The 16,283-nt window shown below is 40.9% G+C and overlaps 1 protein-coding gene across 2 annotated transcripts; it reads left to right on the forward strand.

The window, feature by feature from the left end:
- Positions 1–608: 608 nt before the first annotated feature.
- PRSS35 (serine protease 35) lies at positions 609–15,573 on the forward strand. 2 transcript variants are annotated; one of them, XM_055330205.1, is made up of 2 exons: positions 609–735; positions 12,325–15,573. In XM_055330205.1, the coding sequence occupies exon 2, from the start codon at positions 12,350–12,352 to the stop codon at positions 13,586–13,588; it is 1,239 nt and encodes a 412-aa protein (XP_055186180.1). In that variant the 5' UTR covers positions 609–735; positions 12,325–12,349; the 3' UTR covers positions 13,589–15,573. The 2 variants fall into 2 exon arrangements, with proteins under 2 accessions (XP_055186180.1, XP_055186181.1); XM_055330206.1 differs by lacking the exon at positions 609–735 and adding an exon at positions 829–858.
- Positions 15,574–16,283: the final 710 nt, after the last annotated feature.

Below are 16,283 nucleotides of genomic sequence, written 5' to 3' on the forward strand. Positions count from 1 at the left end.
GCGGCGGCCCAGGATGCTGGGGGGACCCGTGGGCGCCCGCGGGAACTGGGGCCCAGAGGCAGCCCGCGCCCCGCGCGTGGGCTCTGGTCGGATGGGCCCGTGGGGGGGGGGTCCGTCCCTGGAAGCGAGATGCCCGACAGAGACAGCTTGGGATGGGGTTGGGGAAGCAGCCCTGGTTCTTCTAGACGGCTGGGGTCTAGACTGGGGGGGGGGCACCCAGGGAACATCCCCACATGCTCCCGTCACCCTTCCTCCCCAACTCTCAAGCCTCCTCCTGAGGATGCACGCTGTCACGGGGACGCACATCTCTTGTGAATCGACTCGGGGGCTTTTCCCCGTGCTTCGTTATCCCCCCCCCCCCCCGGGGGACAGAGATGCTGGGGCGTGAGGTCTGCTCCGCACGGTCGAGGACCCCCCATCCCCCCACGCCGCCCCTCCTCGGGCGGGCGTCCGGGTTCCTTCGCCCTCCCTCTCCGCGCGCCCCCTCCTTCCCTCCTTCGCCCACCCCCCCCCCCCCGCGTCCGCCCGGCGTCATCGCCCCCTTTCCCCTCCCATCTCCCCCGCGGCGCGCAGCTCGGCTCCGGCCTCCTCCGCAGTCTCCGCCACGAGCTGCCGGCGGTGCTGCGGGTCCGCGAGGCTCGTGGCTGCAGCCCGGCCGCCCCGCCCGCGCCGGCACCGCCTGGGGGGCCTTGGATCCCGGCTGGGCAGCGCCCGAGCGCCCAACAGGCTTCGCAGGTAAGGACGCAGCACCCGCCCCCCCCCCCCCCCCCGACAGGGCAAGACCCAAGAATCTGGAAGTTTCCCCGAGAAAGGCAGACCCGCCCGAGGAGAGCTGCTTGCAGGGCTCCGGCTCCAAAGGTAGGGCTCCCACTTAGCACTTAGAGACCTCAAAGAAACCACTCTCCAGTAGGCAAGTGTGTGTGCCCGCCTCGGCGCAGTTTAATGTGAACAGTAACAGTGTTTGCATTGGACTATAAATGGAATTCTTTCTACTTCTGCAGTACCAGAGGGGACCCTCTTGATTTTTATGATTATTAACAGATGCCATTTGAAAGAGGTGTTAAAAACGTTCTTGGAAAGTCTACTCCGGTGGAAAGCCTCGTTGGCAGGGTTACTATGAAAGCTAGGAACAATTGTCTGTCTCAGACTTTTTTGTCTGTCTGTCTTTCATCAGCTTGGCTGCACAGGTCAGCAAAAGGAGCAGTGAAAAACATTTTTAAAAAGAGAAGGTGACATGAAATGGAAAAGTCTTGTACTTGCTTTAAAAATCCCCCCCAAAAAGGCAGGGGCGGGGGCGGGGTAGATAGACAAAGCAAGATTGGCCAAGTATTGGTCATTGTTGAAGCTGGGTGATGGGCACATGGGGTTGTATTATTTTCTCTACTTTTTTTTTCTTTTTAACTTTTCCCTCTACTTTTGTGCAGTTGGGAAATTTTCCACAATAAAAAAGTTTTTTGAAAAGTTGTAGGAACACTCCCACCAGCTTCCTTTGACCTTTTTACACTGTCACCGATTTGAAAAGAAGCTGCTTGTCCTATCTAGGTATTTCCTCCCCTTTTATTAACACTGCTCACTTCTAAAATTAATTCTCATTTTATCCCCATACACTCCTCTCTACAGCGGATTATAAAAGTCCTATAATCCTGGAGAATTATGCTATGCTTAGAATCTGGTTTATAATTTAGAAGAGAGAATGTTCAAGTTCCAGCCAAATAAGACATCAAGGCTTGAAAGTAGTGGCCAAGTATATGGAATTTCATTTATATTAGGAAATATTTAGAGGAACCCCTTTAGTGTGAGAGGAGGTTGAGCATGGATACTCTGCCCACATTTTCTTGCAGACAACTCAAACCTGTACATTCTTAAGAATCTTTTTCGTGTTTTTTTTTAAAGATTTTATTTATTTATTCATGAGAGACACACACACAGAGAGGCAGAGACATAGGCAGAGGGAGAAGCAGGCTCCATGCAGGGAGCCTGACATGGGACTTGATCCCGGGACTCCAGGATCACGCCCTGAGCTAAAGGCAGACACTCAACCACTGAGCCACCCAGAGTTCCCTTTTTCATGTTTTCAAATGTGAGATTGTTTAGCTTAGTGCTTGGCACATAGGTTGTGCACATTATATGTTAAGATAAACAGTTGCTAATGTGAGTTAATATAACCTATCAAGTAAATTATTTATCTTTCTCTGCCCAGTGCTCAAATATCCAAGGCCAGCATATTGCATTTTAACAATAGAATCAGACTTGGAATTCTGGAGGCTGAAGCCACCTCAGCTGGCGTTGAGTTAACTTTGCAGATGAGAAATCTGAGATGAGAGGTTGGGAAACAGCACAGTCAAATTAGTGGGAGAAAAGTTATAACTTCACTTAACCCCATTTTTCCCCCAAAAGCTTCAAATAAGTTAAACTGATACACAATTGGCCAACAACATTGTGATCCTCAGATGCTTTAAAGCCTGCAGAGTAGCCAGCCTAATACATTCATATATATTCTTGGCTCTGAAAGGCCAACTTGCAAGATATAAAATAAGTCAGGAGCCATATGCTGCGCGCTTCCTATCTCAGTGGATGAGAGAGCCAGCACAAGGTTCCCTTGGGGCTTTCACCCCAAAGTTGATTTACACACAGCATATCCACTGCATAAATTGAAATGTCCATGCCCTGGAAAAAGAGCTAAAAAACAAAGGGGGTTTTATTTTTTATTGTGATGAGAAACAGAAGTTGTGGGTTACTGTAAAATAATCAACTGTGTAACTTTACCATCTTCCTACCCTCAAGTACTGCCAAATTTTTAAAGCAGACATTACTTTGTCTCCATTCCTGAAACTAAACTTGAAAATAGTGCTATGGTATGGTATTTTGAAAAGAAATTGGCACATTGACAATGAACTTTCTTGCCGTTTCTTTTCAGCATTGAGTCAGTGGACAGCTTATCCTCTGGTAATGGATTATAAAGTATTTGATAAACATATGTGGAATATTTGGCAAGTTGAAGATTTTCCTTTGTGTTGAAAGGCCTTGCAGCACATTTCGGGGACTATTTAGCAGTGCTGTAGGTCAGAGTGGAAGTGTGTTGGCACTACAATGGTTTTTGGAAAACCCACCTGCCAGAAAATTGTCTGGCTGTAGACAGCATCATCAGCCCTCAGTTCATCAGGATAGGCTTTGTAGCCCGTAGATGGGCTTTCTAAATGTGATAAATTCCATATGTAACGATCATTTAGTATATTATTAGCCAGTTGAATGTATCCCCCTGTTGAATCTTACATGCTTTAAAAATAAATTCTGTATCATAGCTCAGGGAATGTAAACAATTTAAACGCAAGACTTTAGATTTGCTATCAGCAGGCCAGCCCTGCCATCTAGTGGTGGCAGTACAGACAGCAGGCAGGTTGCTCCAGCGATCAGGGCTTTTAAGCTTCTTGAGGATCACTGATGGGTAAGTTACTTGTGTTTTCTCATTTGTGGCTTAGTCTGAGACTTAAAATCTTTTTTAAGGATTTTAATTATTTATTCCTGAGACACACACAGAGAGAAAGAGAGGCAGAGACACAGGCAGAGGGAGAAGCAGGCTCCATGCAGGGAGCCCGATGTGGGACTCAATCCCAGGACTCCAGGATCACACCCTGGGCTGAAGGCAGCGCTAAACCGCTGAGCCACTGGGGCTGCCCAGACTTAAAATTTTTTAAAACATTCTATTTATTCATGAGAGCACACACAGAGAGGCAGAGACATAGGTAGAAGGAGAAGCCAGCTCCTTGTGGGGAGCCCAGTGCGGGACTCAATCCTAGGATCCTAGGATCATGCCCTGAGCTGAAGGCAGGCATTTGACCCCTGAGCTACCCAAGCATCCCTTAGTCTGAGACTTTAGAGCTGAGAGGTATGTTAGACGTGTTCCACTCCAGCTCCGCAGGTTGGGAGGATTATCACAGAGGTTCTTTCTTAATTTAATTTATATTTTTAAAGATTTTATTTATTTATTTGAGGGAGAGAAAGTGAGAGGAAGAAAGAGGGGAGAGAGAGAGGGAGACGGAGAGAACTAGCAGAGGGGAGAGGGGCAGAGGGAGAGGGAGAAGCAGACTCCCCGCAGAGCAGGGAGCTGGATTACAGGCTTGATTCCAGACGGCGGGATCCTGACCTGAGCCAAAGGCAGATGCTTAACCGACTGAGCTACCCAGACACCTCTATCAGCAAAGGTTCTTAAGGAAAGAAACTCTGAAATGGTGCATAACATAGAACTCAGTATGTGTTTGTTGAATAAACAAATTTATCTACCCCGTTCTAGTTCTTGTCTCTGGCAATATTGCTCCACGCCACCAAAAGGTTTTAACATGATCTTCTCTTTTTAGTTGGAAAACTGCATGACTGTTTAATTTTCCCTAAAATGAAAATCTTCCTTTATGTCAAAGTGTCTGAACCAAACTTTCTTTTCCACTTTATGTCACTCCCTACTGTTCTGCCTTTCTAAACATCCAGGGCAGACAGTTGTAAAAACTAGGCTCTTAATGTATCTGCTGCTGCTGCTGTAAAAATGATCAAAAGCGTAGAGATTTAAAACAACATGTTATCTCACAGTTCTGGAATCCAGAAGTGTCAAGAGGGTCCACGGGATTGCATTCCTTCTGGGAATTTGAGGAGAGAATTTGTTTCCTTGCCCTCTGCAGGCTCTAGAGGCCGCCTACAATGACCCTCCCTCATATAAGGATACCAGTGAATGCATGGGCCTCACCTGGATAATCCCAGCTAATCTCCTCATGTAAGAATTCACTAAAGCACATGTGCAGTCTCCCTTACCCTGGAAAGAACATATTCGCAGGTGCTGGAGATTCAGATGGGGCTTTCTTCAGGAGCCGTTATTGGGCTTGCCACAATGAGGTGCATGGCCGTTAGAAATGTTTGAGATCCCTTCTAAATATCTACCTATGTTTTGATTCCTTTTGTTTGATATTAATAATGATTGCTGTCATTTGTGGGTGCTTGCTGTGCCCTAAGATACAGCATATTCGTTTCTCTCAGAAATACTCTAAAATACTATTTGTGTTTAACCAGTGTTGGAAATCCTGCTGGGAGAGGTTAGTAACCCTCATGAGATCATATGCCCGCAAAGCCCACTGCCTCCATCCTCACTGCAACGCCTTCTGTTATAATCACTGACACTGCTGCTGTTCTCCTCACCGTGCTTCCAGACACAGGGTAACCGAACCGCTGTCTCCAGGCAGCGCTCCAGTCAGTGATTGACATTAGGTGAGGGCCTCAAGGGGCCAGGAATTAGACTTTGCAAAATACCCATTCTCCTCCGCATCAGCGCCCCTTGTGTGAGGGTGACTATTAAAGCTCCTGCAAGTGACCTCTGCAACCGAATGCATGTGATGCCCATTGCACACCTGCTTACTCTCCCTCCTAATGCTCCTCCTCTCCCACTGTGGCTGTTTGCCTAAACCAGCACTCCTGCCTGCAGGATGGAGAGTATCTGGGCCAGGCCCTGGTGTCTACCTGTTGTGTGTCAATCTTTCGCGGGCGGGTGGAAGATGAAAGTGGAGCAGGAGTGAAGGCAGCTGTGCATGTTTCTGCATGTAGATAGTGTGTGCATGTGGGAGTTGTCGGGAGGGGCAGATGGCTGGAAACATAAAAGGCTAAATAAAACACAGGCATGTTATTAAAAGTGGCTATGCAATGGTTTCTGTGTCATAACATACACATTAGGTAGAAGTAGGTGTTGGCTCTCCAAGGTCATTGACGTGAGCAGTCCCTGACCCACACCACCCCTACAAAATCTTTGACAGGCTCTTGTAAAATTATGTTCTATGGGAGCGCAGTATACACACGAATTTGGACAAGTACCTAATTATACAGAGCAAGGGACCAGATGCAGAGACAGGCCTGAGTAAGTACAAATCAATACCTGGTGAGGGAGAGCAACTCCTTCCCTGCAAATTCTTTTCCTTTTTTCTCTGGCTTTATTGAAGTATAATTGACAAAATAAACGATGCATATTTAAGGTGTACATCATGATATTTATATATATAGTATATATTTAAATATATATGTGTAAATAAATATACATACATATATACACACATTGTGAAATGACTACTATAACTAAGATAATTAACATATCTGTCACCTCAGTGTAGATTCTTGATGGTAAGTCAGCATTCTTATTTTCATATAAAGGAAAAATAATTCATTTGAAATATTTAGTGTAGTGAGCAATCATCTAATCTTTCATTAGTCTACCTGTCCTACTTAAGCTAAACTATACAGTTCTTGGGGTAAAAAAAAAAAAAACAAAACAAAACAGAAGAGGCACTGAGTCTTAGAATATAATTATGTTGTGCCATAGTAAAGTTCTACACACTCTAGAATAGACTCACTCGAAAATGTAGATTTTTATTTCACTGTAAACTGCTCCCTTGAAATAATTATTTTGACATTGACTCTGTTTCTTTTTAGGCTGAAGGCCTGATGCAGTTCTAGAATTCCTAATGTAGATCCAGGCTATAAATAAGACACAGGAAATGCAATTCAAGTGTTCTGTGGCTGGGTAATGTTTAATCACACTTAAGTTTAAAAGCTCTGAGAAAAATATATTTCAAAGCCGCAGATATTCACAGACGTGAGTAATTAGGAAAGCATTCATTGGGAAGTCTCTAAAATGTAGCTGTTCTTGAGCAAAAAAATCACAAAACAAAGAAAAGAGGAGTTTGCAAGTGTGTCTAAAACTATCCTGAAATAAAAATATTTGTTTAGTTTTAGAAAACTAAGTGCTATAGCTTTGGCTTAAGTAATAAACTATTTTAAAGTGATATTAATTCACCCATTAAAGTAGAATAATAATTATAAAAGGACCTATTATTGACTGCTTACTATGCTCTGGGCTCAGAGATAATTCTCTGGCTATATCATTTTACTTAATCCCCACGTTTTGTTCTAGGGTAGAGATGACTATTTTCCCCACTTTGCAGACGAGGACACTGAAACCAAACTTAATGAATTGTCCAAATACATGCACCCAGTAAGTGGTAAAGAGGAGACTTAGTCCAAGTGTTCTTAATTCCTCGGTCAATACCCATAACCACAACACTGGTACATATGGTCCAATATTCTAAATACTATCAGCAATCACACCTCTAAGAAAGCATGAACAAATAGAGGAATAGTAAGTTATCTCTCGTAGTTTTGTGTGGTTATTTCTATTAATATAGACCAAGTACAAATGTGGAGTAAGTCTGCTCCATTGGTAATTCGTAGATGAATTCTACAAATCCTGATTCTTGTTTCCTCCCTAATTTCTTTCTACTCCATTTGTCCTCATGATCCAACCTATAATCAACTGTGTGTACACTGACTCATGGTGGAGACCCATAACCTCACTTTTGTTAACCAAAATTGGAATTTGAAGCCCCAAATCCAAGGCATCTGGAAAGTGACAGTGAAGGTCACAATTATGACGGAAAACAGGAAAAAGGAGGAGGATGAAGGAAGACACGGGACATTAAAGCTTTCAAAATATTATGGCTGCCCCGCCCATTGGGACTGTGTCTCTTTAGATCAATGAGTTGGTGCTTTTTGGATGCTGGGCACATGTAGATGTGTCCACTGAACCATGGATTGCTCTATCGGTAAGAGCTATCATTTACCTTACACTGACATTTTACCACAAGGCAAACTTAGATTTTTTCCAAAAGAAGTATCCTTAAACATTTGTCCAGTTTTAAATTACAGGCCAAATTAGGCTAACTAAATTCATGTCCTCTTATTACTGTGATTCTGAGGTCATATTATAAGGCTCTGCCCTTCCCATGCCCAAGGATAGATGTGGGCATAGGTTTTTTTCCTGTGGTACACTGTAACAGGCAACAGAGCTCCCTCAAAGGGCCCCAGACAGGGCTGGCAACTCCATGCTCTTGCATAATTTGTAGCATCAGATGTTGGAAGCATTACATGCAAGCCTACTGAATTTTTTAAATTGAAGTATAGTTGACATGCGATGTTACATTAGTTCCAGGCATGTAACATAGTGATTTGACAATTTTGTAGGTTATATTGTCTGTGCTCACCATGCGTGTCGCTACGGTGGGTCACCCTACAGCGCTATTATACCATTGACTGAATTCCCTCATCTGTCCCTTTTATTCCCATGACTTAACCATGACTGGAAGCCTATAGCTCCCACTCCGCCTCACCCATTTTGCTCATTCTTCCCCTTCCCCCCAGCCTACTGAATTTGAGTCTTTTCAGATGTGTTATTAACTTACTTATGTAAAAGTATGTTTTTTCTTTATTAATAGCTGAACCATTTGATATTAGCAGTTGCTAACACAGTAAAAGAGCAAAGCTTAGAATAAATTTGTACCCAAAGATGAAGCAGAGGTCATTTGGAACTTGGTTAAGCAATCATCCCTGGATAAACTGCCTTCTGGGCTATGGCTCAAGATGCTGCCCCAGGGCCTTTACTATGGCAGTGGTTCTCAAACTGTACTGAGTATCTGAATTACCTGGAGGGCTATAGTCAAAACACGGATAGCTGGGAATCCCACCGCCCATCCCCTTCCCTGCCATTATGGAGAGTTTTGGGAAGTAGCTCTGGGTTGGGCCCTGAGAATTAGCATTTTAAACAAGATCCCAGGTGATGCTGACACTGCTGCTAGGTCTAGGACTGCAGTCCTGGCATCCTTAAATATGGTAGTGTTATTTTGCCATACAAGTATGGACTTTTGTTAACTAATAACATTATTTTGAGTTGTTCTTATTTTGAGTCCAAAGGGAGGAAAATAAAAACCAATGTCCCAGCTCAAAGCAGGCAGGAGGACTTTCCTCTTCCTCACAGTAGCGTCAGCTTTTTCATTCTATGTAGGCCTTCCACTGATTAGATGAGGCTCACTCATGTTCAAGAGGGAAGCCGGCGTTAGTCAATCTACAAATTCCAATGCTACTCTCTTCCAGAAACACCCTCATAGATGCACTCAGAATAATGTTTGGCCAAATATCTGGGTACTCTTTGGCCTAGTCAAGTTGACACATAAAATTAATCATTACACGGGGCTTTCTTAAAAGTCTGCCTAGAGAATTATGGCACGGAGTACGTGTATTGTTGGTAAAGAGTAAGGGAATTTCTATATTTGAGATTCATATTCAATGATTTGTGTAGCAAAAGATCATTACCATATAATGTTTGCATTCTGCCTTTCTAATCCCTAAGTAGTCTTATTGTAAGGCTAAATTAAATAGTAGTGAGAAAAAAAAAAACTGGGGAAACGATATCACAGTACCGTGATTTAGATATCCTCCGTTTTGCCTAGGAATGCCTTTCACACATTTATTACTCCACGGATCATTAGTATGAAGTCTTAACATGTACAGTGTGATTTTTGTATTTCTCACCGTGGATATTTGGCTGACTTTCAGTCTTTGGTGTATATATTTTTTTAAGATTGACTTATTCATTTGAGAGAGAGAGCGTGTGTAAGAGTGGGGGGAGGGGCAAAAGGAGAGGGAGAAGGACAGAAGCAGACTCCCCACTGAGTGGTGAGCCCATTGCAGAACTCAATCTCAGGACCCTGAGATCACAACACAAGCCAAAATGAAAAGCCGGTCGCCCAACCGACTGAGCCACCCAGGCACCCCTCTTTGGTGTATTCTTCTTCTTTATTTTATTTCTTTATTTGAAAGAGAAAGAGAGAGAGAGGGAGAGAGTGCAAGGGGGAAGGAGGAGAGAGAGAGGGAGAAGCAGACTCTCCATTAAGCCGGGAGCCCGAAGTAGGGTTTGATCCCAGGACCCTGAGATTATGGCCTCACCCAAAGGCAGATGCTTAGCTGATTAAGCCACCCAGGTGCCCTGTAGTGTATTCTTTTATTAAGTTCACAATGGATAGCTGTTGTCATAAAGAACTAAATTAATAAAATTGATTTTTATAGATTTTGTTGCCTACACTAAAAATTTTTCTTGTTTGAAATTTTGCTAAGAATCAAGTAGATACATCAAATACACACACATTAAAAAATAATCCATTTTGCTTTGTTGTTAGGCTAAGAGGCATCAAATAACTATGATTTTAGCTTTATTTTAGGCGAAGACATAATTTTTCATCTTGAGAACTATCCACTTAAACATGATTTAAAGGCCTCAATAGTTACTGAGTTTTTAGTCTTTTTCACTCTAATTCAGTTAAATAAAACTGACAAAATAGTTCATTGTGAAAATTGCATAGGAGATGACAAAACAAAATACTAACTAGCTCAACAAAATCATTACCAATATAATTATTGCTTTGTATAAAGTGACATTTGTCATGGTGATGATTAGAACATGGTGATGATTGTGACATGATTGTGGATTTTTTTCTGAATTAGGTTCTTTATTGATTTTTTGATGATATCCATCACTCTGTACAGAAGAGTGCCCTGTCTCCAAAATAAAACAAATTACAAGCTATTTAGCAAATAAGACAGTCTAATATTAATCAGAATCACCATTGCTCCGCCTTCAAGTATCAGTAGATAAAAAAAAAATGGAAATTGCAAAACTTCTATGTAATTTTGCTGATGCCAAATCATGGTAAAGATTATTCTAGGGCAGCCCAGGTGGCTCAATGGTTTAGCACCGCCTTCAGCCCGGGGCCTGATCCTGGAGACCCGGGATGGAGTCCCACGTCAGGCTCCCTGCATGGAGCCTGCTTCTTCCTCTGCCTGTGTCTCTGCCTCTCTCTCTCTCTGTATCTCTCATTAATAAATAAATAAAATCTAAAAAAAAAGATTATTCTTTTGTGTCCAAAATAATAAATAATAAATTATTTATTATTAATTAATAATAAATAATAAACAAATAAATAATTATTATTAATAATAAAAAGATTATTATTATTTGTGTCCAAATATATGATGATACAAATTAATCATGTCATGTTTCAGTGAATACATCATGTTTAAACAGTAAAGTGGTTCATGTAGTATATGTTTTTGTTTTATCAAAAGAATGCTATTAGTGTGTTAGCAAACTTCTCTACTTGTATATGGCCACATGAACTCTCTTATGTCAAAAGATGCCCATATTCAACTCTGCCTCAGAGATAACTTTTGCTTTTCATGACAGTGCATAGGATCTTGCAAGTGTGCCATGGGTTGTGGGCCATTCCTAACATTCCTCATTAGCTTTTTTTCCATGCCAAAATCCCCCCCAAAATCCCCAAACAAAAAGCAACCTTATCAGAAAACATTAAGAGTAATGGTACTGTAGGAATAATTGACCTTGAATTGTCCCAGCTTTCTATAAAATGAATAGCATAGGGTAAGCCTTGATATTTTAGCTATTGGTCAAAAATGACTTGGAGCATAGCTCACAAACAGTAGCGACCTGGAAGTTCAAAATTGCTGCTCTAAGGAATGTTACCACTGTCCCCTACCCACACAAAGCAAAAACTGATAAACATCGATTCTACGAAACAGATTTATATACCAGTGAGCCTAGAGAAGCAGGAAAAAAGGCAAGAAGATGTAAATAGAAGAGGTATTATATAATTTATCAAACATTGGCAGCTTAAAAATATTTAACAAAAGCACTGCTCTTAGATGATGAGACTAATGATGAAAAGGGACTATATTTAATCATGATCATATTTCCCCAAGTGGCAAATTCAGAACCACGATCTTAAATTCTTACAGCTAATTTTAATACATGGTAAAGTTCTACTGTGAGGCATTTCTGTATGTTGCTTTGCTTAGGTGGTAGTTCCAGGCACAACTTGGTTTTAAGAAAAGTGCATGGTACATTGCACCATCGGTCAGCCAGGTCTGCAAACCATGGTTTAAGGAAATTCACTGTATTATAATGAACATTTTCTGAGCTCTGTACTAGGCATTTATATATACTCTAGGAATGAGAAATTTATGATCCCTGCTCTTAAAAAGCTAAGTGTAGGGGAAAGTACAGGACATCTGTGGCTTATTTTTAAATCACCTGGAAATAAGGTTGTAGGAGACGTAGGAAGGAATCCTCAGGCAATAGAGAACCCCAGTTCTCCACTCCATCTTACCCTCCCATGTGTTGGGCTGTCTGGGGAAGGAGAGGCAGATATGGCAGGTGGGGGTGGGGGACGGTGGGGTAGGGCTGGTGGAAGGAAGGTTGGGTGAAATACAATTTACTAATTTTGGAAGTCTGTGAGCCTACTGAGCAAGGTGTTTATCTAATCTCAGTAAAATCTAAGTAGTGCAAATAAGGACTCCTATTTGTGGTGATGGTACATTTCTAAATGAAAGGGATAAGTAATATACTTAAAAAGGGAACATTATAAAGCCTCTCTTTGTTTTTATATTTTTAAGGACAAAGGAGAAAAAGGAGAACAAAATGGAAAATATGCTATTTTGCTGGATGTTTTTCACCCTCGGGTGGACCCTCATTGATGGATCTGAAATGGAACAGGATTTTATGTGGCACTTGAGAAAAATACCCAGGGTTGTCAGTGACAGGACTTTCCATCTCACCAGCTCCACCTTTGAGGCAGATGCTAAGATGGTGCTCAACAGAGTGTGTGGCATTGAATGCCAGAAAGAACTCCCAGCTCCCAGCCTTTCTGATCTGGAAGATTCTCTTTCCTATGAGACCATCTTTGAGAATGGCACCCGAACCTTGACCAGAGTGAAAATTCAAGATGTGGTCCTTGAGCCAACTCAAAATATCAGCATGAAAGGAATATCTGTTAGGAGAAAGAGACAGGTCTATGGCACAGACAGCAGGTTCAGCATCTTGGACAAAAAGTTCTTAACCAATTTCCCTTTCAATACAGCTGTGAAGCTGTCCACGGGCTGCAGTGGCATTCTCATTTCCCCCAGCCACGTTCTAACAGCTGCCCACTGTGTGCATGATGGAAAGGACTATATCAAAGGGAGTAAAAAGCTAAGGGTAGGGCTGTTGAAGATGAGAAATAAGGGTGGTGGCAAGAAGCGTAGGGGTTCTAAGAGGAGCAGGAGAGAAGTGAATGGTGGTGACCAGCGAGAGGGTGCCAAAGACAATCTGGAGAGAGCCAAGGGTGGAAGAAGAAGAAAGGAATCTGGTCGGGGTCAGAGAGTCGCTGAGGGGAGGCCCTCCTTCCAGTGGACCCGGGTTAAGAATACCCACATCCCCAAAGGCTGGGCTAGAGGAGGGAAGGGGGATGCTGCCTTGGACTATGACTATGCTCTTCTGGAGTTGAAGCGCGCTCACAGAAAGAAATACATGGAACTAGGAATCAGTCCAACCATCAAGAAGCTGCCTGGGGGAATGATCCACTTCTCAGGATTTGATCATGATAGGGCTGACCAGTTAGTCTACCGGTTTTGTAGTGTGTCCGATGAATCCAGTGATCTGCTCTATCAATATTGTGATGCTGAATCAGGCTCCACTGGTTCTGGGGTCTATCTACGTCTGAAAGAGCCAGATAAAAAGAACTGGAAGCGCAAAATCATTGCAGTCTATTCAGGCCATCAATGGGTGGATGTCCACGGTGTTCAGAAGGACTACAATGTGGCTGTGCGCATCACTCCCCTCAAGTACGCCCAGATTTGCCTCTGGATTCATGGAGATAATGCCAACTGTACTTACGGCTAACAGAAATCTGTACAGAGTCCATGGATTATCTAAATCGCAGAGCACACTAGTTACAATTATTGTAGCAAGATCATTTCATAGGCTATGCCTGGACTTGAACCCTATCAATAATAGCATTCAACATTTTTATAAATTTATCTTTTCAAAATTAGGAGCTTTTCATATGTTTAAAAAATCCTTAGGTACAAATGCTGAAACTAGATGGGCACCTCCAATGTCAAGGATATATTCTTCTTTACATGGTGATAAGTATTTGTGGGAAGTCTTTTGTTTCTATCTGCCTTCTTAAAATTAGACACTTTTAAAACTTGTTTAAAACTTCAAACTGGTACTATAAATAATATGTGATTTCTTAAAGGACTTATTCTCAGGGTCCTACTCTAAGAATCTAATAGGGTGCTGGTGCATATTAAATGTGAAACCACATATACAGATGTAGACAGTAACATAATTAGAGGAAGGATAGAGACAGTAATTTACAACAGTTTGTACCACCTGGAGATGGACCCATTCGGCCCATGCCCTCCGTGTTTATATAGTATATTCTGTTGGGTCTGAGAAACTTTGGTTTAGTTTTTTTTTTTTTTTTTAAGAATTATAAGGTACAGCAAGCTTTATAAACAGAACTATCAACTATCTTACTGCTTTAAAAAATATCGACTGAAGTGTGTATTATTTAAAAATGGGAGAAATACTTTGTTCTATGAAATGAATCTAGTTTAAAAGTAGGGAAGCTGAGGTATTTTAGGATCTCAAGTTATTATTTAACTGAAGTTCAAAACATGGATTTTTCATGAATGCAGAGAGAAGACAGTTCACAAGTTATAATGATTTTGAAAGCCTCATCATTTAATGCTAGTCTTCTGTGTATGAGGTGTTAGAGTTTGAGGAGCAGGAATTTTAGTCTTTCTCAAGAAAGAGCCTTTTCCCCTTGACAGATTTCAGCTTTCTTAATAGGGCCATACACATATTATTTGGGTGATTTCTCTGACTAGTGTTTTTAGATAAATCTCTAAAAATGAATATAATTGACACATATAAATCTAAAAGAAGGGTCTGATTATTTTCATTATTATTATTTCAGACCAAGGTTGTGCTGTCGCGCTGGCCATCCATGGCAGCCCCAGCAGACAGAATCAGAATCCCGGGTCTGCTTTCAGGCAAAACACAGAGTAGTTACATATTTCTTGAATGAACAGGTATTTACTGAATGGTTGGTAAAAGGAGTTTCGCTCAGGCTATTATGTTTAAAGGGTTTTAGTGATTTGCAAGTGAGAGCACCATAAAATTCAGGAATTGAGGCCTAATTTCTGGTCTGCTGTTTTTGGCAGTTCCTACAGCACACATTCTTTTCTCTTGTGATTCACCTGAGTCACTGATTCTGCCAGAGTTCAAATTTATTTTACATGTTATTTTTTTTTAAGAGAAAGGGGAGTATACCCTTGTTTAGTATGCAAAAGAATATTTGATAAGATTGTGATAAAAGGTGGTTTTATAAATCGTGTCCAAAATAGCTGGAATACAAGTATACATTCTTTACTGCGATTCTGTTTAAAAAAACATTCAATAAAAATTACAAATAAATCAATCATAACTCTTACTGTATCTGTAAATATGTTTTATAATCAGGATCTTAGTGAATATTAAATTAACTGTGTCATTTACTAAAAAATGATTTAATTCCAAATGCATTTCACTAAGCAGTATTTTATCCTTGGTCCTAGTGGGATAGGGCTATTGACTCAAAAGATTTTGATCAAATCATTTTGGGGAACATCTATATGATCATTCCAACAGAAAGTGTTTCAACGTGAATTTTGCACACTTTTAAGCTTGGAAACACACAAAATCTTCATCTTAGATTCTTAGAAAATAATTCCTGGGATTTGTGTAAGTTCAGAATAACTTATGATATTCTTGGTGTTGATAGTTTGTAGCCTAAGCTTAAATTCTAAATCCATATGATTTCCTTAAAATCATTGTACTTTGAAAAATATAAAATTTAGCCTATTTTTTTTGCAAAGGTTTATTTTATTTCGCCATTCTCTTTTCCAAGTGAATCATGAACCATTTATAACTTAGGGCCACTAAAGTATACTTATATTATTCAGAAAGTTTTACTTCATATACTTTTCTTGTTATACTTACCAGATTTGAAATAGAAATTGACTTCACTTAGCTGAAGGGATACACTCATGCACACACATGATGTCTACTGTGTGCAAAGAACTATAGTGACTTTTTGTCTGAAGAAACTTAACAGTGATTTGAATTCAAGTAACTCCTTATAAATAAGTATTTACCAAACAGCTGAAATTTAGAATTATATGGTTTTTATTTTACCCAAATAATGTATTTCATCTTGTTTTTTTCTTGTTCAAATTGGTGTGTGGGCAGAAGAGACAACATTTTTTTGCTTTTTTGATGTGCTTATTTAAATCCCAAATGTTCTTTTTGAAAAAATATTTAAATACATATTTGACCAAGATCAGAGTTCCAGACAAATCATTGGCCTTTTTATTTGTAGATCAAAGAATTCTTCGAAATTCTTCTTTTCCTAGATAGAATCTCAGGATTAGAAGAGACCATAAAGATCATTTAGCCTACCTCCAAGATTTAGATTTTAATTTCCTCCATCACATTCCATTCAAGTAGTTGTCCAGTAATAAAAACTTCACTACTTAAATATTTGTTG

Source organism: Nyctereutes procyonoides, unplaced genomic scaffold, assembly GCF_905146905.1.
Source record: "Nyctereutes procyonoides isolate TBG_1078 unplaced genomic scaffold, NYPRO_anot_genome, whole genome shotgun sequence".
Lineage (NCBI taxonomy): Eukaryota > Metazoa > Chordata > Mammalia > Carnivora > Canidae > Nyctereutes > Nyctereutes procyonoides.

Bases quoted from the DNA above. Each gene is read 5' to 3' on its own strand.
- PRSS35 (XM_055330205.1), top strand. From the start codon at position 12,350: ATGGAAAATATGCTATTTTGCTGGATGTTTTTCACCCTCGGGTGGACC.